Below are 21,810 nucleotides of genomic sequence, written 5' to 3'. Positions count from 1 at the left end.
GAACCCAGCCTAATGTATGGGTGGACAATTCAGACCTTCTGTTCCACGGATGTTGGAGCAGAAGCGTCATCTTCATACACAAAGCTCGTCAGTCGGCCAATAAGCATTCAGTGAATGCCTCGACTGTGTTCGGTACTGAGTTATGTACAAGGTCAATGTGGTATGATGCCAGCCTCCCGAATGCCAGACTGGGAGCCAGGAGACCTGCCAATCACTCGATTTGGCGGGGGAAAAACCAAAATTTCCTCCTCCCAGGTCTCCTCCTCAGTTTCTTTATGTGTAAAACTAGGCTGTGGTAGTTAACCTCAGCCCTTGGAAGAAATCTAACGAACTGTTGCAGATTCCAAAGCAGGAGGAGTTCACAGGTTCCTGGATCTCGAGAGACTTCTAGATACCTGGGGCAACTGAATAATTGCACCGCAAATCATGTTTCTGAAAGAGCACAGTGTGGCTCACCTGGAGGCCTAGGTAACTTCCTCGGAGTTGGTGCAAAGGGGTCCTATGCATGGTCTCTGCTCGTGATGCTCTGGCCATCCTGGCAGAATGCTCTGCCCATTTCACGAGTGTCCCAAGCTAGTCCTGACTCCGGGACTCTGCACATGCTTGTTTGGCTGCCTTGGGCTTCCTAGAGGAATGGTGGTTGGTTCCTCCTTTCTTGTCCTTCGGATCTCTTTAGCTCTCCCCTTCTCTGAGGGGGCCGTGTTTTACACTTTCCAAAGGTGGTCTCTTATTTCAGCACCCATTTCCTTCTTTGTGCTCTCCCAGGTTGTAGCCCTTTTACTTGTTTCTTGCTTGCTTCCCCTGTCAGTCCGTTAGCTCCCCTAGCTAGGGGGTCCTTTTGGTTTTGTTCAGGACTGTACGCCCAATGTTTGGTCCACAAAGCAGGTCTCAATATTTGTTAAACGAAGGCCTTGGCAGCTCTACAATTCCGAGGCGCCCAAGGCATCTAAAGTTGTTTCCCCGTAAATACCCTTCTTTGGAATTCCCCGGGCCAGGCTGGGCTTAGGCTGCAGTAACTTCACTGATCTCCACATTTCTTTTCCTTGAGGAAAAAGGCTGTTATGACCTCACAACACATGCTCCGGTGCCGCAGTGACCTCATCGCTGCTGCTTGTCGCGTCACAAGTCCATCCGCAGCACCTTTTCCTTTTCCCTACAAGCCCCTATACCTTTCCCGGAGGCAGCGCCTCCACGCGTCTGGCCCCGGGGCCCAGCCCGCTACGTCACGTCCGCCCGCCCGCGCGGCGATGACGTCATGCACCAGGGCTGGCGTCACGTGCCCCCCCACTCCGGGGGGCGGGCTTTGAGGGCGGCGCTTCCGGTCGGCGGAGCCTGGCGGGCAGAGCGGCGGCGGTGGCTGAAACGCGGGGATGGCGGGCGCCGGGAGCGAAGCCCGGTTCGCCGGGCTGTCGCTGGTGCAGCTCAACGAGCTGCTGGAGGACGAGGGGCAGCTGACGGAAATGGTGCAGAAGATGGAGGAGGTGGGCCGAGCGGGGGCGCGCGGTGGCGGCGGGGCCTCGAGAGGGGCGCGCGCGGGGCCGGGGGCCCTCGGCGGGCTGGAGGTGGCCCGAGGCGCCGGCGATCGCGGTGCCTCTAGCTGGGGTTGGGGAGACCGAGACTGGGGCTGAGCGGGGGGGAAGCCCCCTGAGACCGGGCTCGGGGGCTGAGCGGGCTCGAGGCGAGGCTGTGAGGCGCCGAGGCTGGGAATGGAGCCTGGAACGGGCATTTGGGGACCTCGGGGGCTGGGGCTGGGTCGGGCATTTGGGGACCTCGGGGGCTGGGGCTGGGTCGGGTGGGACGAGGAGAGAATAGGGGGATGAGAGTAGGGTGGGGAAGGTAGGGGGGATTGCAGTGGAGGATTGGGGGTTGACAGACCGGACTGAGTCAGCCAGGGGTTGGGCGGGGGGTTGGGGAGGGCTTGAGGAGAGGGTGGAGCGGTACAGGCGGACTGAGGAAGTAACTGGAGTCTTCGAATAGGTTTTCAGGGGCTAGGTGGACGAGCTGGACGAGAGTCCTAGGGTTTGCTATTTCCAGGGCGAGTTTGTAGGGGCCTGGGTGTCTGTAGCTGACTCTGGGCGGTCGTACTGAAATGGACTTGAGCCTTGGGCAGGGTCTCTGAGGTTGAGGGGCACGAGGCCCCGGACTTGGCCACGTTGGGGTTGGAGGGGTCTGTGTATGTGAGCGTTCCCACGAGGGTTAGAGGGGCCCTGTTGGGGCTGCCTTCTTTTGGAAGAGGCCTTAGTAGGGCCATCCTAGGGGCTTCTCCCTGGTCTTGGGGTGGGAGCAGGAATCCCTTTCCCTGTAAAGTTGCCCCCTTTTGTGGAAGAAGGGAATCTGGGAATCTGGTGGCTTTGCGTCACCGTGGGGCAAAGTGAGAATTCCTGGAGCTGTTTTGGGGGAGAAGATAAGCCAGGGATGGGGGGGACTGGTGGCCAGTCCGCACACGTCTTCCATAGTTGAGGGCCTGCCCAGCCTCTGGGAGGCATATGCCCACTGTGTTCCTGGTTGTGTCACTCCGTCTCTCGTGACCTGCTTTGCTCTCTGCGGTAACTGACTTCACGCTTGCATTTGCGCTGTGAATTGTCTCTTCTCTTCCCAACCCTTCTGGGCTCTTTTCTCTGAGCCGCCCGTCCTCCGGGCCTGGGGTCTCCTCCAGGCAGGTGGACCCAGGCTGATCCCAGCTCTCCCCAGCCCGTTTACCACTCCTGCCTCTTTGTCTCCAAAGTCTGAGCCTTCCCACGCCTACCGGGGCTGAGCCTCTGCCCCAGAAGCCTGAGTGGGGGCTCTTGGCTCTCTTTCCGAAGAGGGATTGTTCAGCCCTGAGCCAGCTTCCTTAAAAGGGGGCTTGTGTGGAGGTTGCACATTCAAAATCACTGGAAAACCCTCAACAGATTATTGTCCTGAGCTACAGAGAGGCCACTGTAGTGAGATGGTATCAGTCTTTCCATTAATACACCCCTTGTATTCACGGGCTTTGTAACTTGGCACATAGCACGTTGCTCCGAGATGCAGTTTCCCTCATTTATGGTCTCCATGTGGCACTTTCCATCTCCGAGAATAATAAGTGACAAAATCCATCTTTCTTGACTGAAAGAGTCTCATGTCTCTAAAGAAATAAAATCTTTGCTTAGTTTCTCTGCTTTTCAGTTGCCGGGAGACCTTTTGTTGTGTGTCGGCAGGCATCCTTGTGCTTTAATGATAAAATGACAGGTATTTTTTCCTGACGTGTGATCCCACCTACAAGTTATTTTGCTGTACGACTGTTCTGTTTGTTAGAACAGGATACTGTATTTATATTGGCGTAGTTATACCGATTATATTCTACAGTAATAGAAATAAGCTGCTTTTTAGTGGAGGGAAGATTGTGGAAAGAGGTGATTCTCTCAAGTCTGAGGCTATTAGGGACAGCTTGTTTCCTCTACCTAAGAAACTGGAGATTATTACATGAAGGGAAAGGCAGATAAATCTAGCAGCAGAACTTTTTTTTTTTTTTTTTTTTTTTTTTTTTTTTTTTTTTTTTTTTTTTAGCGAAGGTGACCGTCATACCAGAGTCCCCTATACAAATGCGGACGACTGACGTACTTGATTAGGCCACATAATTCAAGTTAAATTACTCAGCGGTACTTCAGGGCGTAGTGCTGTTAAAACAAGGAAACCGAATGAGAAGACCAAAATACCCTAGCCAGGCAGCTCAACGAGCAATAGTCACACTTAGCAAATCCTGTTCCCCCAGTCACATGTGGCATGTTTCTGTAGGAATGGGTATAACATGAACAATTAAAATTGTGGCCATGGTCCTTTGACTCAGCTGTTAATGTTAGGCATTGGTTTATTTCGGGGTAGTTGGGAGACACAGGAGAAAATATTCTGTCAACTGTCCACTCTCAACCAGGTGGAACTTTCAGACTTTGGACTCCTACACTCCAGGCCGGACTTGGCCATTTCGCAGCTGTGTGATTCCAAGGAAGTTAATCCACCTCTCTGAGCATCTGTTAGAGAAGGCTAACATGATGTTTATTTCATAGAGTCGATACGGGGATTACGTGAGATAGCGCGTGTTAACACAGCGTGTAATTAGTGCTCAATAAAGAGTGATTGCAATTACTAATAATCACCTAGTTCTTTTTAGGAAGTTTACTGCCAGTCATCAATACCAGGCCATCCTGACAAGTTCATAGCGTCTTATTTCAAGAATGTTAAGTAAATTTCTATTTACCATTAGCTTAAGAAACATCTTATCTTTCTGTGGTCCAAATGATTATGTATCTCAGCAGGTCCGAGGATGAGATTGTAAACGGAACAGGCCTTTCCCAGCACAGAATCTCTTAATCTGAACCAAAGGCTTTTTTTTTTTTAATTGGCAGAAGGAAGTGTTTTAAATTGTAGAGTAAGACTTCTTCAAGCCTGAGGGGATATTTTGTGGCGGCTGGAAAGCGTGGCTAGGTTTTGAAGGCATTCACTGTTAGGTTTAAATACAGCCGTGTATTCTGCTTCACTTACATTGTTTTAATTGTGGTGTGTGAGCTTTAGTGCAGCTCAAGACATTGAAATCGTGCTGGAGCTGGAACTGTTCTCTTTTTCGGTGCCCCCGTGTTTCTCTTTTCCTGTTGGTCCCGTCCACTGTGCGGTTCCCTAAATGCAGCACCCTCCCTGGTGATCTTTGCTCTTTGCTTTCGCTGTGGGCTAACGTTTCATATGCACACATTTTATTTTTATTTAAAGTTATTTTTACATGGCAATGGAATGCGCCTTCTTCTATCCGTCCACATTAACCCCGGTGGACTTACTGGGCACTCCCTTAAAAGGAACTGTCGCTTAGGGGATTAGGCAGCTAAACCGCACGTCTTGGGTCCCGTCTCCCCGTGTGCTTCCGGAGGGAATGTCAGTCGGTCGGTTGTTGCTAACGGATAATTCCACCCAACTAAGGATTCAAATTCAGGATCTCTGTTCCTTTGGCAAGTGAGAGTGCCCACATGCAGAAACACCGAGGGTCTGAAAAACAGATTGTTTTGTGGAAAGAGTCTGGTCTGGGAGACGCTGTTTCCCTAAGGCGTGTTCTGGTGTGATTGGTTTGGGGCTGCAGAGCTACTGCGTGAATCATAATGGCTCATTGAAACGTACTGACCTTGCTTTAAACCCAGGGACTGTTTCCTCAACACCAGCTGAGTGCTGGTGGGACTGGTTTTTCGAAGTTAAAGTTTAAACGCTTTGAGAGTCTGCTAACTGGAGTTTGTTTCTGCTCACATTGTGCAGTCATTGCGAATGCAGAGGCTTCAAACTTCTAGGTTTCAGTATTCTCTTCTGTGGACTTACTGTTTTAACTCTTGAGTAAAAACTTACTGTGCCTGGGAATATTTCCTGAAATTCAGTTTTATCTGATTTTATTTTTTTTTAAGTTTATTTATTTGTTTTGAGAGAGAGAGAGAAGGAGACAGAATCCCAAGCAGGCTCCATACTGTCAGTGCAGAGCCCGACATAAGGCTCGAACCACGAACTGAGAGATCATATGACCTGAGCCAAAACCAAGAGTTGGACGCTTAACCCACTGAGCCACCCAGGCGCCCCTGATTTTATTTTTTAAGGAGGCATTAAGATTCATGAAAAGGGGTGCCTGGCTGGCCCAAGTCAGTAGAGCATGTGACTCTTGATGTCGGGGTCATGAATTCAAGTCCCACGTTGGGCATAGAGCTTACGTACATACATAATTTTTTTTTTTTTTTTTTTTTTTTTGGTAATGTAAGGAGCATAGCCGAGACTTGTGTGACCTTATTTCAGTTACTTAAACTCTCTGTGCTTTGGTTCCTCCACTGTAAAGTGAGGGTGGTCCCCACCCCTGCCTTTGAGGGTTCTTGTGAGGCTCAGTGGAATAGCAGGTGAAGGCAGGCAGTACTTTGGCACAGAGGGGGCTTCAATAGAGGCTAGCCCCCTCTCGTAAGAGATTTTCAGAACTGTTAGACTGGCTGGCCTAGGTGAAATCTGATCACTTGCTCTCTACTTGCATTGATTAAAGGTGTGGTGGGTGTGGTGTAGTACAGAACCGCCTTTCGATACAACCCACGGACCCTCCTTGAAAACAAAGGAGGTGACAACAGTAACCTACTTCATAGGGTTTGGGTGGATTAAATGTGATAAGTACATAGGACGCTTACTCTGGTACCTAGCACAGTGAGCACTCAGGAAATTGTTATTATTGGCTAGTATTGCTGAAACTAAAAGGCATCCTATCCTGGCTGCCGTTTCAAGAAGATTCCATGTCAGTTTCACAGCTATGGAGCACTAACTGTGCAAGACGTGTTGAGGATGGAAACACGAATAGGGCATAAACCCCGTATTATAATTTGGGGAAGAAACCACGCACACAGACCTTTACAGCCCAAGAGCGAGTAAAAGGTAGAGAGTTCGAGTTTGGGAAGACGAGCAACGTGTGGAGGATGGGTGGTGGTGCTGGCTGTGCAGCAGTGAGGACGTACTTCACCGTGGCTCTTGAAAATGGCATCTTCTTATATATATTTTATCATTTTTTAAAAATAGAGAATAAGGGGGCGCCTGGGTGGCGCAGTCGGTTAGGCGTCCGACTTCAGCCAGGTCACGATCTCGCGGTCCGTGAGTTCGAGCCCCGCGTCAGGCTCTGGGCTGACGGCTCGGAGCCTGGAGCCTGTTTCCGATTCTGTGTCTCCCTCTCTCTCTGCCCCTCCCCCGTTCATGCTCTGTCTCTCTCTGTCCCAAAAATAAATAAAAAACGTTGAAAAAAAAAATTAAAAAAAAAATAGAGAATAAGGAGGCTGCATGTGAATTGTAAATGACATCGAAGGTCAGATGAAGAGAGGCTCTCTGGCGAGTTTAGTTAGGTCCTAGTGCAAGAGATGGAGTTTGATAGGTGGGTAAGAGTTAAGAAGGTAAAGGATCAGATACAATAGTGCCTCTGAAAGGGTTTAGAGTAACGTAAGGAACATGTGTCTACCTGCCACGCGGCTTCGGAAGTAAACACTGTCAACCCAGTGAAAAGCCCTCTTTGTGCTCCATCCTGGGCCCGACACCCACTCCACCCCCAGCCACTGCCTTGAATTAGATATTTATTCTGAGTAGGATTTTGAGAGCTAAGCATGGGCAGTCAGGAAGAAGTGACCGCGAGGGTGCAGTCCCAGAGCAGGAAAGCATGGGACAGGCTTTCTGACTGGCGGGTTACCAGCTACTTGAGCCGGATCGGATCCGCGCATGAGCAGGGAAGTGACGGGCAGTGATGGGGAGGGAGGCTGGTGTGCCGTGTGCGCGCCGAAGGCCGTGAGTTTGGTAGCGGTGAGTTTCCGTGACTTTCTGGAGCGGAAGAACAGTATGATCAGAAGTACTCTTCAGTACGGTTAAGCTGGCCGCAGAGTAGGGGCCGCGTGGGTGCGGGAAGGTTCAGGAACGGCCAGGGTGGAAGTGGAAACCCAGGTGAGGAGAAGCTGGGGTTTCAGCTGGGTTTCTGGGAGCGGGGACTCCGGCCTCCTCAGCTTTGCCTTCCACATGCTCGCCCTGCCTCCTGCATCACGGGCACACGGTATCTTTGGGGACCTCTTCTGTGGTACTTGTCACATATTTTGTAAGTCATTCGCTTCCTTGTGGCCCCATTTTGTCACTTTTGTCTTTGTGTCCTTGGCACGTAGGTACTGCTGAGTGCAGTTCACTGGCTTCAAGTGGAGATGAGTAAGAGTGGGGGGGAGGGGAGAGCGCTCACCCAGACCCTGCCTGCCAGCCCAAGAGTGAGGGACCGGGTGGGGGGAGGCAGGCAGGTGGAAACCCGGTTCCGGAGCTCAGGGGACCAGTCAGCTGAGCTACAAGTCTGGGGGCCAACTTCCTTCAAGAAGAAAAGTTTGAAAGGCCGCTAGGAGTAATTAGTGGGTTGGGAGGAAGAAAGAGGTACCATCGAAGCACAGGGAGAAACGAGTCTGGTATTTTCCAGACAAGTTGACATCCTGTTACAGTGCTTGTACTGTATCAGACTAGTCGAAAGAGGAACCTGGATTTAGACTGAACTGTTGGAGCATCACGTTGTCCTGTCCACAACTGATGTGCTCTTGAGCTAAGCCAACTTTGTTGTTTATAGAAGGTCCTGCCTTCTGATGGTTCGGATTATGACCGTTTGACTTCGTGATGGTGCAGAGCTCAAAAATGATACACATTCAGTAGAAACTGCGCTTGGAATTTTGGATTTGTCTTGTCCCAGGTTAGCAATCAGCGGTCCCATCCTCTCGTGATGCTGGGTAGTGGCCGCGGTCAGCCATGCGGTCAGGAGGGTTGACAGAGCTGAACGCGGACAGCCACCTGCACCAGTGTCCGCTCCATTTGTCACTTTCAGTACAGTAGTCAATGACATAAGATAGTCAACACCTCGTTATAAAATGGGCTTGGTGTGGGGGCACCTGGTTGGCTTAGGCGGTAGAGCATGGGACTCTTAATCTCAGGGTTGTGAGTTCAAACCCCATGTTAGGCATGGAGCCTAGTTACAATGAAAAAAAAGTCTGTGGTAGAGGATTTTGCCCAATTGGAGGCTTATGTCCATGTTCTGAGCGTCTAAGGTGGGCCAGGCTAAGCTATGATGTTTGCTAGGTTAGGTGTACTAAATACATTTTTGACTTAGTGATATTAAAAAAAAATTTTTTTTTAATGTTTTCATTTTTGAGAGAGACCGAGCATGAGCGGGGGAGGGGCAGAGAGAGAGAGGGAGACACAGAATCCAAAGCAGCCTCGAAATCCGAGCCGTCTGTCCGGAGCCCGACGCGGGGCTCGAACCCCCCAACTATGAGATCACAAAGTTGGATGCTTAACCAGGCACCTCTTTATGATGGTTTTTTGGGACGTAACCCCATTGTAAATGAAGATCTGTATTTGGCTTTTATCACCGTATTTGTAGCGGCATGTTTGCTGTGGGGATGAGCCCGGTAGGTGTGCAGTTCAGGGTTTTCTGTAACGACTTGTGTGTCAGCCACTGTTGATGTATGTAATGGCTGGCTCTCAGAATGTGCCGAGACAGGAGTTCTGGTTGGCTTACTTCCTCCCTCTGCTCTATGGGGTTTTTGGATTCCACAAAAACTACCTTATTCAAGAAAACTTATCTTACCCAGTGGTAGAAAGGCAAAGGAAAGTCCTTTGCAGAACTTCTTCCTAGGGAAGAATGCAAGCGGAGAGGAAGATGTAGCTTTGTTGTCAAGAGAAAGAAAGCTTTTGAAATCGTTTCTCATGGAATTAGGAGGAATATTGTCCACTACTGTGCCAAAGAGTTCTTGTCAAAAGCAGATACTTGAGTAGCTCGTTCTGTTACAGGCGGTGTCATAGTTAATGTTTCTTCCAAATTAGATCTTTCATTATCACCAGAGGTGGAGCCACCAGGAGTGGCACCTGGAGGTTATGTCCATATCCGTGGCCTGGTGCCCCGGTTGGCAGAGGGACAGCGGAAGTGCTAATTAGTGTTTGCCACCAGACAGCAGCTTTCATTAGCGCGAACACAGCTGAGGTCGAGCAAGGTTATTCATTACTCAACTTTTATGGAGCACTTTGGGGATATGAAACCACGCAGTTTTCATCTTCTAGGATTGCGCAGGTACACAAAAGTCAGTTACAGATGTCGGAGGTGTGAAACAGCGGTGGTGGGGACGCCCTAGCCGGAGGGGACGCAGCAAGCCTCTGCGGGGGCCGGGGGAGATCCACGGAGAATGTTCCCTTGAGGAGATGACTAATGTGCTGTGATTCAAAGGAGGAGTTAACCAGGTAACGAGGGAGAAGGGCTTCCAGCCATGGGGGTGGACACTGGAAAAGCCTAGAGAGAGAGGTGCAAAGGGATATTCTAGCCTTGCCGGAGGGATGAGGGCGGGGCTTGGTGGGGGAAGAGGCCAGAGAGGCAGGCAGAGACCAGATGGCTTGATCCTCTCGGCAGAGGGAGCCACCTGGGAGTGCTGTGTTCACAGTTGTGACTTAAATGGGTGGTTCAGCCAGCCCCAGGGTTTGGGGGATGGATTTGAGGAGGTGAGACCAGAAAGCAGGGAGATCCGTCGGAAGCCTGGAAAAGATGCTTGATTAAAAAAAGATCTTTGGGCAGCCGAAATTGCTGACTTGGAAGCTCACACCAGGCTCCTCGCAGGGCTTGTTGAGTCTTGTCTCGTACACCGTTCAGATGGAGACACGCCAGGTCATATGGTTTGTGTGTCCATGGCAGATTTTCAAAGGGTGTAGGGAAAGACGAACAGAGCCAGTAACACCGTCAGGAAATAAATGATAGAGAAAGAGGAAGCAAAAGTGATAAAAAGCTTCACAAAAAATGTAAGGTCAGCTCTTAGGCATAGTGGTTAAAGGTGGGATTTGGAGGACACCTGGTGACTCAGTCAGTTGAGCATCCGATTCTCGATTTCTGCTCACCCAAGTCACAATCCAGGGTCTTGGGATCCGAGCCCACTCGCTCTCTTTCTTTTAAAAAAAAAAAAAAAAAAAAAAGATGGGGTTTGGGTTCCTGGGAAACCCTGGGCACCATTACCCTTTCTAAATATCAGTTTCCTTATCTTTAAAATGGGCATATTATAACAATGGCCTGACAGGTCGTTCTGAAGGCTAAACAAGGTGATGATCGTAAACTGATGAACAGGGCGCCACAGGGCGCGTGGCAGTAATGGAAATAACGGCAGTTTTAATAAAGTGGTCGGGGCTGTTTGGTTTAGGGTTGCATTTCCCTTACTTGTCCTGGGGCCCTGCTTCTGTCAGTGGTGATTACATTAAAAGGATCTCCATGGTAAATAAGTTTGGGAAACCCGTGGTTAAGAGGGATTTTTGTTGTTTTGCCTTGTTTGGTTCTTACTGTTAGGGCCGGGCGTGTGGTAAAGCTCCAGAGGGCGGACACTGAGCGTGTCCCGTTCTTGGTCCCAGAACTGGCGGGACTAGCTTCCCTGGGGCATGCTTTGGCAAATGCTTATTCAGGGGATAGATGTGCCATCTGCTTCCATAGCCCACGGGTACTGGTGTTTCACAGACAGCATGGTAGTTACTTGGTATTCATGATGCCGGTTCTTGGTCATCAGAGGCTGGCCTGCATTCACATACTCCGTTTAAGAACACGGGGAATATATAGTATTTCATTTGTTTTGAGTATATGGCATTTCAGTTTCGGATTCCAACTAATCTTTAAAAATATTTTTACATGTTTATTAGAGAAAAATTCAGAAATGAAGAAAAACAATCATGTGTGATACCAGCACCCAGACATAAACCCTTATTAACATTTTATGGGTTTTTTTTTTCATGTTTTTCCCCCACTGGGATCCTTCTGTATGTAGAGGGTGTGTGTGTGTGTATGTGTGTGTGTGTGTGTGTGTGTGTGTGTGTGTGTGTGTGTGTTAACCTAAAGTTATGCTCTGGGCATTTTCTTATTTTTTTGTCATTTTTTCTTTTTAAGTAATCTCTTCACCCAGTGTGGGGCTTGAATTTATGACTTTGAGATCGAGAGTCGCATGTTCTACCAACTGAGCCACCTAGGTGCCCTGATTTTCTTATTTTCTATCAGAATATTCTTATATGGGGGCGTCTGGGTGGCTCACTTGGTTAACCCTCTGACTCTTGGTTTCGGCTCAGGTCATGATCTCACCGTTCATGAGTTCGAGCCCTACATCAGGCTCTGTGCTGGCAGCATGGAGTCTGCTTGGGATCCTCTCTCTCCTGCTCAGGTGTGTGTTCTCTCTAAATAAATAAGTAAATAAGTACATCCATCCATACATACATAAAACAAAAAGAAAAGAATATTCTTATATGGCAGTGTTTTTAGTGGCTGCATGATATTTTATAACTTATGATAAATATCATCATTTTTGTGACCATTCCCTCATTGGATATTTCATTGCTATCATAAATTGTATTGAAATTAACATCTTTAAATTTAAATCTATTAAAACATCAAAAAAAATTTAATTTTTATTTTTTTAATTTTTTATTTTTTTTTTAACGTTTATTCGTTTTTCAGACAGAGACAAAGCATGAACGGGGAGGGTCAGGGAGAGGGAGACAGAATCTGAAACAGGCTCCAGGCTCTGAGCTGTCAGCACAGAGCCCGACGCGGGGCTCGAACTCATGGACCGCGAGATCATGACCTGAGCCGAAGTCGGATGCCCAACCGACTGAGCCACCCAGGCGCCCCCAAAAAAATTTTAAAATGATTAAGTCTTATGTATCTAGGCAGGTGTTTTGTTTTGTTTTGATTTTAGTTAGAACATCAAATTCCCTACACCAGATAAAGTTGCAGGTATTTTTTGTTATGAATATAAGTAGAATAATTTAGGGGTAACTGATTATTCTTTGACTAATCCCTTTCTCTACCCACAGACTAAAAGTATCCCACTATTAGAATAGCATTTTCTCATAAGAAGATGAATAATTTAAATCATGTGACAGTAAATTGTATCCATTAAACTGAATTCATGAGTCAGGGGTTGGAAAGTTTATGTCATGATGTATTTCAAATGTAAAAGCAAAATTGTCAAAAATGTAGTCTTCACATAATTCAGGATCCACCTGGTTAGGCATTTTCTTATTTTGCATCTGTGTAAAGACTGTCCTAGAAAATTCTCATACATGCACTTCTTGTAAATTGGGGGTAAAAGGAAATAGAAAAGAGGAAGAAGAAAAAACAAAACAAAACCCTGTGCTCTTACTAAACAAACGATTGCTTTGGTGGTTTGTCCTGGCCAGGATCTGCTAATAAGAAAAGCAGAGTTTATAAATTTTCTCTCTTCCATAAGGCTCTTTCTTTTTGAGGAAGGGATACAGCCTTGACGACACCACCTCTGTGTTCGTGATCAGGTTTCTGGACATTTCTGCTCCCAGTGCGGTTGAGTCCAGGACCTGGCCATTCTGGTTTCTTTGTTACAGTAATTATTTCATTAAAATACTGTGGCAAAAGCTGTAAGCGAAAGGACCTCGAGGGAAAACTACCTGGAGGGAAAACTGAGCTGCTTGCCTTGGAAAGAGTTAATAGAGTTAAAAGGTGTGCTAGAAACAGACTTGTTAGCCAGTGAGGTGTGTTCCAGGCTGGGGGAAAACAGAAGAATTCCAGGATTCTGCTCTCAGCTCACTTGTCCAGTGTCTTGAAACCCTCCCCATCACAGGATGTGGTCTGGATGAAAAAGAACTTTTGGAACTTGAGCTAGTGGACCCTTTGTCTAAGAAAAGACCTTTGCCTTACATGAAGAAATGGACGGATGTATATCTTTAAACTTCTGTGTGTTTAGTGATTTATTGCTTTAACTGAACTGCTCAGCTGACCAGCTAATTGGTTCTGATAATGTGGCGTGAGGGCTTCTCAATAGCTTCCCTGACTCACCTGCTGAGACTCTGATTCCGTAGGATCAAGTGTAACAAGCCCTTTGAGGAGACTAGGGACAAAAGCAGTTAATGTGATCAATTTGGGGGTCCTGTCCTGCCTTCTGTTCCTCCCTCCTCTCCCTGGAGTCCTCAGGAATTGTAAGGTCAGTGATATACTAGGAAAGTAACATTTTCTAACACGTGAGAGTTGTCACAACCCATCACACCTATTATATTTCTTTATTATTGACATCATTATCCACAAAGTGGGAGGTCCCCCCCCCCCGCCCCCGCAAATATTAGGAAGTACTCTTCCAAGGGGTAGGGGGAAACAAAGCACCCTGGTACCTCGAGAACTAGAAGATTATCAAATTGTGTTTCTTTGAGACCATTTAATTCTTCTCTGGGACTAGTCCATTTATTTTCAAACGTAGTAGCTCTTTGCATGTCTGTGGTTAGTTGCACGTAAAGTGAATGTCCTACCGATTTTTAAGGTGCAAGCCAGCTCCATGTGGGAAGGAATCGTTCGTCTATATCGCATTGCCTGCTACTTTGAGTGCAGCAAGTTTCATCTCAACAAGGAATTTGAGATCTTCAATCAAAAATAGCAGTCTTTATTAATCTAATATGCTGTCTCTGTTGAGTGGGTTGTTTTGGGGGAACATTTGATAAGCATCTGGTAAATTTCTTTCCCCGTGTGGGCTGTCGCCTTGGTGACACACAACCCACGAGGTGGTTATATTTTAGAACAGTTTCATAATGCTGGACAGTTCTTTCACTGTATTTTTGAGTTTTCAGATCTTTAATTTTGTGAACATGTTAAGCAGTCCAACTCTGCACCTGTTAAGTTTTTTTATTTTTTCATCTTGGGGTTGAATTAAGCCACCTCTGCAGCACACCTCTGGGATATTGTGGGCTTGGATTGCAGGCTTCCCTGAAAGCCTGCATTTAGTGGGAAGACTGCAGAAAGAGGAATTTGTCACTGGCAAGGTCTTCACTGAATGGAAGATGAATTTGGGCTTTCTAATAGCTGTTGATATTAAACCCTAGGCTTAAATTGCATGTGACCTTGGTGATACTTGTCCTAAAATTAATCGGTGAGCTAGATCAAGATATTGTACTCAATAAAAGGAGAGATTAACCTGGCTGAATACGTGCCAACCTTTTGGTCGTCTGATCCATAAGCTTGTGTATTTAGAGTCTGAAGGCAGTCTAATGTTTTCTACTGGTAGGAAGGTACAGGAGCTGAGATTTATTTTGTTCTTCGTCTTTATATTACGGCAGCTTTCAATTTAATTTTATCTGGAGAGGAAAACAGAAAAATCGAAACGAATTTCCCACCAAAAGCAGCCAGCATTTCTTCAAGAAGGGCTGGTCCAGATCAGGGGCAGCAAATGTGCAGATGAGTCTGGGACCCCTTGTTCTACAGGAGGGCTGGGCGGCGGGGGGAGCGGGGGCGGCTGGCAGTCCTCTGGGGTATGTCAGCTTGAGACCCAGCCCGAAGTGTCTCCCACCAGCCATGGACACTTTGATCATCAGGAAGATTACAAACTGCAATTGATTGAAACACACAAAAAATACAAATCCTGGGGGCGCCTGGGTGGCTCAGTGGGTTGGGCGTCTGATTCTTTCTTTTCTTTTTTAAATTCAAGCTAGTTAACATACAGTGTAGTCTTGGTTTCAGGGGTAAAACCCAGTGATTGATCTCTTACCTATGACACCCAGTGCTCATCCTGAAAAGTACCTTAATCCCTTAATGCCTGTCACCCATTTACCACCACCCCCCCACAACCCTTAGTTTGTTCTCTGTGCTTGAGAGTCTCTTATTGGGGTGCCTGGGTGGCTCAGTCGGTTGCGTGTCTGACTTTAGTTCAGGGCACGGTCTCACAGTTTGTGTGTTCAAGCCTTGCGTTGGGCTCTGTGCTGACAGCTTGGAGCCTGGAGCCTGCTTGGGATTCTGTGTCTCCCTCTCTCTCTGCCTCTCTCCCACTTGGGCTCTGTCTGTCCTTTTCTCTCTCAAAAATAAATAAAAACAAACAAAAAGAGTCCCTTAGGGTTTGTCTCTCTCTCTGTTTTTATCTTGTTTTTCCTTCCCTTCCCCTATGTTCATCTGTTGCGTTTCTCAAATTCGACATACAAGTGAAATCATACGATACGTCTTTGACTTACTTCGTTTAGCATAATACCCTCCAGTTCCATCCACGGTGTCGTAAATGACAAGATTTCATTTTTTCATCGCCGAGTAGTAATCCATTGTGTATATACATCACATTTTCTTAATCCATTCATCAGTCAGTGGACATTTGAGCTCTTTCCATACTTTGGCTATTGTTGATAGTGCTGCCATAAACACTGGGGTGCATGTACCCCTTCAAATCAGTTTTTGGAAAAGAATTTGGATACATTTCTAGTGTAAATTGCTGGGTTGTAGGATAGTTCTATTTTTAATTTTCATACTGTTTTCCAGAGTGGCTGCACCAGTTTGCATTCCCACCAACGGTGCCAAAAGGTTCTCCTTTCTCCATGTCCTCGCCAACATTTGTTGTTTCCTGCGTTGTTGATTTTAGCCATTCTGGTAGGTGTGAGGTGGTATCTCCTTGTGGTTTTGATTTGTATTTCCCTGATGATGAGTGATGTTGAGCATCTTGGGTGGGCGTCCGGCTCTTGATTTCAACTTAGGTCATGATCTCACAGTTCGTGAATCTGAGCCCCGTGTGTCGGGCTCTGCACTGACATTGTGGCGCCTCCTTGGGATTCTCTCTTCCTTCTCTGCCCCTCTCTTGCTCTCTCTCTGTCTCTGCCCCCCCCCCCATAAACAAACTTAAAAAAAAAACAACCTGTTACATAATGATGATGCTCCCCCATAGTCATTTTCAGAGGTTGCTTGGGCATTAATTCAGTCTTGTCAAAGTTGGGCTTAAAGCAGGGGTGGGGGATGGTGGAAACAGTTATAAAGGATTTCAGATACTCAGCCAGACAAGGCAGAAGCTCATTATAAGAGGAATTCAAGCCAACACATGCAGAAGTTGAAATTAGAATATTGTTAATTTTAGTAAGGGTGCTTAAATTAGAATATTGTTAATTTTAGTAAGGGTGATGATGGCATTGTACTTAAGTTGTAAAGTTCTTCCCCATAAAAGATTCATATTAAAGCTTTTAAGGGTGAAATGGTAGGATGCCTGAAATTTACTTTAAAATACTTCAGGGGAAGAAGAAACTTCAGGAAAAAAAAGGGAGGAATATCTCGAAGCAGGATTGACAAATGTCACTAACTGTTGAACCCTGGAGAATGTGCACGGATTCTTTATTCTCTCTCTCCTTTTCCTTTGTGTTTGAAAATATCCTCGGTAAAAAGGTAAACAATAATAGAAATCTAGATGACTCCTGGTACTTGAAAATGGAGAAATGATAGACCAGTTCTATGCAGTGGACAGATGCTACGGCATAATTCAGGGCATAATCCTGTAGAAAACACACTTGGGAGACAGAATATCCTGACCCTTAACCTCATGGCTCTGCAGTTACTGACCCTCTCAAGACTCTGATGGTCTCTTAAACCTCCCCGAGATGGTATTTCTTTCCCAAGTAAAATGGGGGCAAATCCCCCCCCCCCAACCCCAGTTGGAGGATTAAATGGAGATAATGCATGGAGAGAAGGTGGCACAATGTCAAGCGTGCAGTAAGTGCTCCATAAATGTTAGTAAGTACTGTTGAAACATGCAGGGTGCTGACAGAGTGGTTTTCACATCACCAGTATCTTCAAGTTCACCTATATTGGGATTTATTTTATTATTATTTTTTTTTAATTTTAATTTTTTTTTTTTTTTTTTTTTTTTTTTTTTTTTTTTTTTTTTTTTTTGTGCCTTTTGCACTCTTAAGCCTTCTTCTTATTTGAAGAGCAACTATGGTGTCTGTTCAGGGCTGCAGTACAAGGGGCCTGGCGCCCCCTGAAGTTGGGCAGTGTGATACTCACAAGGCCTGCCTACACTTGGGGTCATGGGGACAGACTGTTCTGGTTACTGTCTCCCCAGAACCCCTCAATAGAGGTGCTTCATAAGTATTTCTTGAATGAATGAACGAACGAATGAATGAACGAACAAACCAACCAACCACTCAACCAACCAAGCAGCCATCGTGTTGGAGCATTTCGTTGTGGCTGTTACGAGCTATACTCGAGGTACTGAAGTTTGAGTGTTTTTTAAAAATAGACCTGTAAATTCTAGTGGCTTCAGGGCTGTCCTATCGTGACACTGGGCCCCCCCTCACATTCTGACATGCTGTCCAAGAGGAAGAGGGCTGAATCTCAGCTGAAGAGGAAGGAGTTGTGTGAAGCCTGTCTGTCTCTAACATGTCTCCATGTGTGTTGCGTATCTCTCTGCAGTGAGGGGTGGTTTTGCTTCAGAGCCATCTGAGGTTTTCCACTGTACCCTATAGAAGTGTCTGCTTTGGAAAACATCCACTGGAAACTCAAAACTTTGACCTCACACTGGCTGGCAGGGCACTGGCAGTCCCCCGTCCTCGTTCCGGTACCTCTCGTTCGTGACCATTGCGTATGTCACCCAGAGGGGAGTTTATATCTGTTTTCTTCTAAACCGACTTTATTTTCTACCACACTTACCAACCCAAATTAAGAAATAATGGTCAGGGGCACCTGGGTGGCTCAGTCGGTTAAGTATCTGACTCCTGATTTCAGCTCAGGTCATGATCTCATGGTTTGTGGGATCGAACCTCTGCGCTCAGCACAGAGCCTGCTTGAGATTCATATTCATATATTCCCTCTCCTCCCCCCCCTCTCCCTCCCCCCCCCCCCCCCCTCCTCCCTCCCTCCCTCTCTCCCTCTCTCCCTCTCTCTCTCCCCCTCTCCCCCTCCCTCCCCCCTCTTGCTCGCTGTCCCCCTTTCGCTTTCTCAAAATAATAATAGCATGCATTTGAGGTAGCACGTGCCTGCTACAAGAGAGCTTCATGTATTAATGTGAGCATCGCAAGAGATAAAGGGGTCTTTACATTTCTTCTTGAACAAAGCATGTATAAAATACTTTGTTTTCTGTGTGTGTGTGTGTGTGTGTGTGTGTGTGTGTGTGTGTGTGTGCGTGCGTGGTGTGTGGTCCTTTCTTAAAATTTACTATTGAAGTATAGCTGACACATCGTGTCGTGTCAGTTTCTGGTGTGCCATGTAGTGATTTGACACTTGTGATGGCCCGTGAATAATCTATACGATTAGCATAGTCCCCGTCTGTCCCCACACCATGTTGTTACGATATTGTTGACTCTGTTCCTTATGCTATATTTCTCATCTCCGTGACTGACTTATTTTATAACTGGAAGTTTGTATCTCCTAATCCCCTTCCCCTAGTCTTGAAACAGCTTAATTTTCTAGAGCCTCTGCTCTTCCAGTTCTAATATCTAACAGGCTGTATTAACCCTTTTTTGTAAACTTAAATATGCTTGTAGTAAATCAAGCACTATGTCCAAGTAGAAAGAGGAAAGTTAAAAACATTCACAGGTTGCTGTTGTCAGTCTAGGGTGAACCTCCTTTCAGGCGGCTCTTGGGTAGACAGATGGGCAGAAAGAGCTGTATAATTGGGGTCCTGCTCTAAATGCTCCAATCCTGCATCTCGCTTTTCTTGGATTATGAGCAGAAAAAGAAACTGAAGTAACCCTGAGTACGTACTGAAAAATGTTCCCTTACCGCAGACCGATTATTTCCTGAAAAGATCTCTCTATGGTTAAGAAAAAGGATCGTGAGAACCATCAAGAGGTCGGCAGTAGTGTTTTCAGTTTCAGGTGTCTAGGCCCCTGCGAGCGTTTCCGAGTTCCGGTTCAGATTCAGCCACAGGCGCTGAGGCTGGAGTCAGTCTTACGGGACCTGGAGAGCTGGGCCATGTGTCGTCCAGAGTGACTGCCACTTGGGCCTGCTAAGCGTGGGGTGCACGTCCCCATGGGGAGGGCCCCTGGGCCTGTTCTGGCCAGCTCTCCCCGTTCTCCTCTGCCTCGCAAACGATGGAACAGGACTGGGCGTTTCCCCTCCCGTTTTCAGTTGGCGCGGTGGAAAGGAATATTAAGGAGGAAAGCGTCTTTTTCGGCATCTAATGCAGCATCAGAGGTGTGTTCCGGGAGGCACAGAAGTGTTGGAATCCAGGCCGTTGTCCCCACCACCACTGTCCACTGGAGAGTGCTGTAGGTGTGCCCTGGGTGGCCACTTAGAACTTACCAGTACTTCCTGATGTAAAAACAGCTGAATCCCCAAAGGGTATACAGTCGCAGCTTCAGTTGGCTCTTTCGGTGGCTGGTAGCTTACACTTCGCCCGTATGCATCCCGTGCAAGCCACCTTTGGATTATAGCCTGTGCTGCTCTCTTCTGGGACTTTCTAACATGCAGGAGAAGTGATTTCTACCTGATTTAGACCCTAGGAGAGTAAGATTTCTTTAGATCTGCTTTACGCTGAGACGGAAGCGGTGGCACTTAGCTGTATGCTGGAACCCCCCGGAGAGCTTGGGAAAACCCGCCCGGGCCCCTCCTGGAGGGTTCGGCTGGTCCGGAGTTGGTCTGGGCACTGTCCGCATCAACACCCCCCTCCCTCGGGACTGTCAGGTCCGGCCGAAGTCATGATCCTTCAACGGCACGCTAGAATTACGTGCCTCATTGGACGCCAGTGCCTTTCCAGGGGTCCCTTTGCAGACCTGTGCCCACAGCGGTGCCTCGGGTGAGGACGGAAATCCTGCTTCGGCATGAGCCTCCGATCCGGCTTGAGACCCCCACAGACGCTGTCTCAGAGGACTTCATCAAGGGAGCCTGTCTCCATAAAGGATTTGGGGCATTTGTTGCTTGATGTACACAGCTTTTTTTTTTTTTTTTTTTTCTTTTAATCCCCTCCATATTTTGTTACCCATCTTATTTGCTGGGCCTGGCCTCAAGAGACTGGCTTTTGGGGGGTGGGAAGGACCTCTGGTGCCGCCAGCAGCCTTGGACTGGTGGCCCACGTGTGCTAGGTGCTTGGCACGCTAGAGACGACAGGGTCCCTTCTGTGTTAGTATTCCAGTGGGGGAGGCTGTGAACAGGGAGACGATACTTGCTGACTGCAGCTTGTGGCAGGGAAGAGGTGGGTGCTGTGACTGAGGACGTAGCGCCGACCCGGCCTCCCCGTGAGGAGCCGGTGGGAAAAGCAGACCTGAGCTCCAGAGGCGGTGGAAGGAAGGGCTGGGGGTGCTCTTGGAACTGCCCGGGAAGACAGGTGGGGGGACCAGGCCCCCCCACCGTAGTCAGGGCATGCTCCGTTCCGTTCCATTTACGTCACCTGGGTTTATGTGATGAGAGAAGTGTTCTCCTCTCCGTTCTCCAGACCTAACTCTGGGCCCGGCAGATAATAGTTGCTCAGTAAATGTTTATTGACCAAAGAATTAAGACTGAGTCAGAATGATGGCCAGTGGGCGGGGAGCCAGAGGTCCCTGACCATGGCCTTGAACACCTGCCGGTTCTCAGCTGGCAGATGAGATGGGTTGGGGGGTGGGGTGTAAAGAAACTCCCCAGCAGTTTGTTGATTTACAACTAAACATTGAATCTTGAGGTAACTGTAGATTCACAAGCGGTTGTCAGAAGGAACAGGGATCCTCTGTGTCCCTCACCCACTCCCCCCAGTGGGAGCACCCATCCCCATGAGCCCCCTTCCCACGGCCGTCCCCCAGCCACTCACCTGTCTCTGTCTCTGTGACTCTGGCGTTTCGAAAGTGACGTATACCCCGAATCCTAGAGTGTCCGACCCTTTGGGCTCAGCATGATTCCCTGGAGCGTCATCCAAGTTGCCACGCGTGTCAGGCTTTGTCCTTGTTAAGGCTGAATGTTCTGTGGCCTGGACGCTGTGCGCTTTGTGCAGCCACCCACCGCGGAGCGACAGCTGCGTTGCCTTGGGTCCTCGGCTGTTCCAAATAAAGCCATTTTGAACGTTCACGTGCAGGTTTTGTGTGAACATGTTTTCATTTCCCCCGGGGCGAATGCCCAGGGGTACAATTTCTGGGTCGAGTCGTCGTTGCATGTTTAGTTTTAAAAGAAATTGCTGAGCTCTTTTCCAGAGTGGCCATACAGTGGTTTGTGTGTGTGTGTTCTTTGCAGTGGCTTAACAATCGAAGGAAAGACTCTTCTACAGGATCGGGATACAACTGCACAGGGCAGGGAGCTGCTGCGTGGCGGGAGGTGGTGGCCCTTCCGGAACCCCGTTTACACCAGGGCCCCAGACTCTCCAGCGGCAAGAGATGAGAGTATTGGTGCTGCACTGATTTTGTAGTGTTGAGCTAGAGGCTCAATTTTCTATCTTAATTTAAATTCCATTTTAAGCGGAGAGGAATCTTTAGGGCCCCTGGGCGCAGCTCCTGGGTGCGGGAGATCCGGATTCTGTGTCTGCTGTAGGGAGCCCCCCCGGCCCGGGTCCAGGGCTGCCGCTGTGTTCTCTCCCTTCACCTTCACCTTCACCTTCACCTTCACCTTCACCTTCACCTTCA

General features: G+C 47.9%; 1 protein-coding gene across 1 annotated transcript in view; it reads left to right on the top strand.

Moving 5' to 3' along the window:
* Nucleotides 1-1,281: 1,281 nt before the first annotated feature.
* VPS37B (VPS37B subunit of ESCRT-I) overlaps nucleotides 1,282-21,810 on the top strand; it is a 26,757-nt gene continuing 6,228 nt past the window's right edge. Inside the window, exon 1 of the mRNA XM_049619450.1 lies at nucleotides 1,282-1,481. Within this exon, the coding sequence (XP_049475407.1) occupies nucleotides 1,371-1,481 (111 nt within the window). The 5' untranslated portion in view covers nucleotides 1,282-1,370. The remainder of the gene's footprint in view (nucleotides 1,482-21,810) is intronic.

This window comes from Panthera uncia, assembly GCF_023721935.1.
Source record: "Panthera uncia isolate 11264 chromosome D3 unlocalized genomic scaffold, Puncia_PCG_1.0 HiC_scaffold_8, whole genome shotgun sequence".
Lineage (NCBI taxonomy): Eukaryota > Metazoa > Chordata > Mammalia > Carnivora > Felidae > Panthera > Panthera uncia.
Note: the sequence above shows the minus strand (reverse complement) of the source record. Positions and strands in the feature narration are given on the sequence as shown.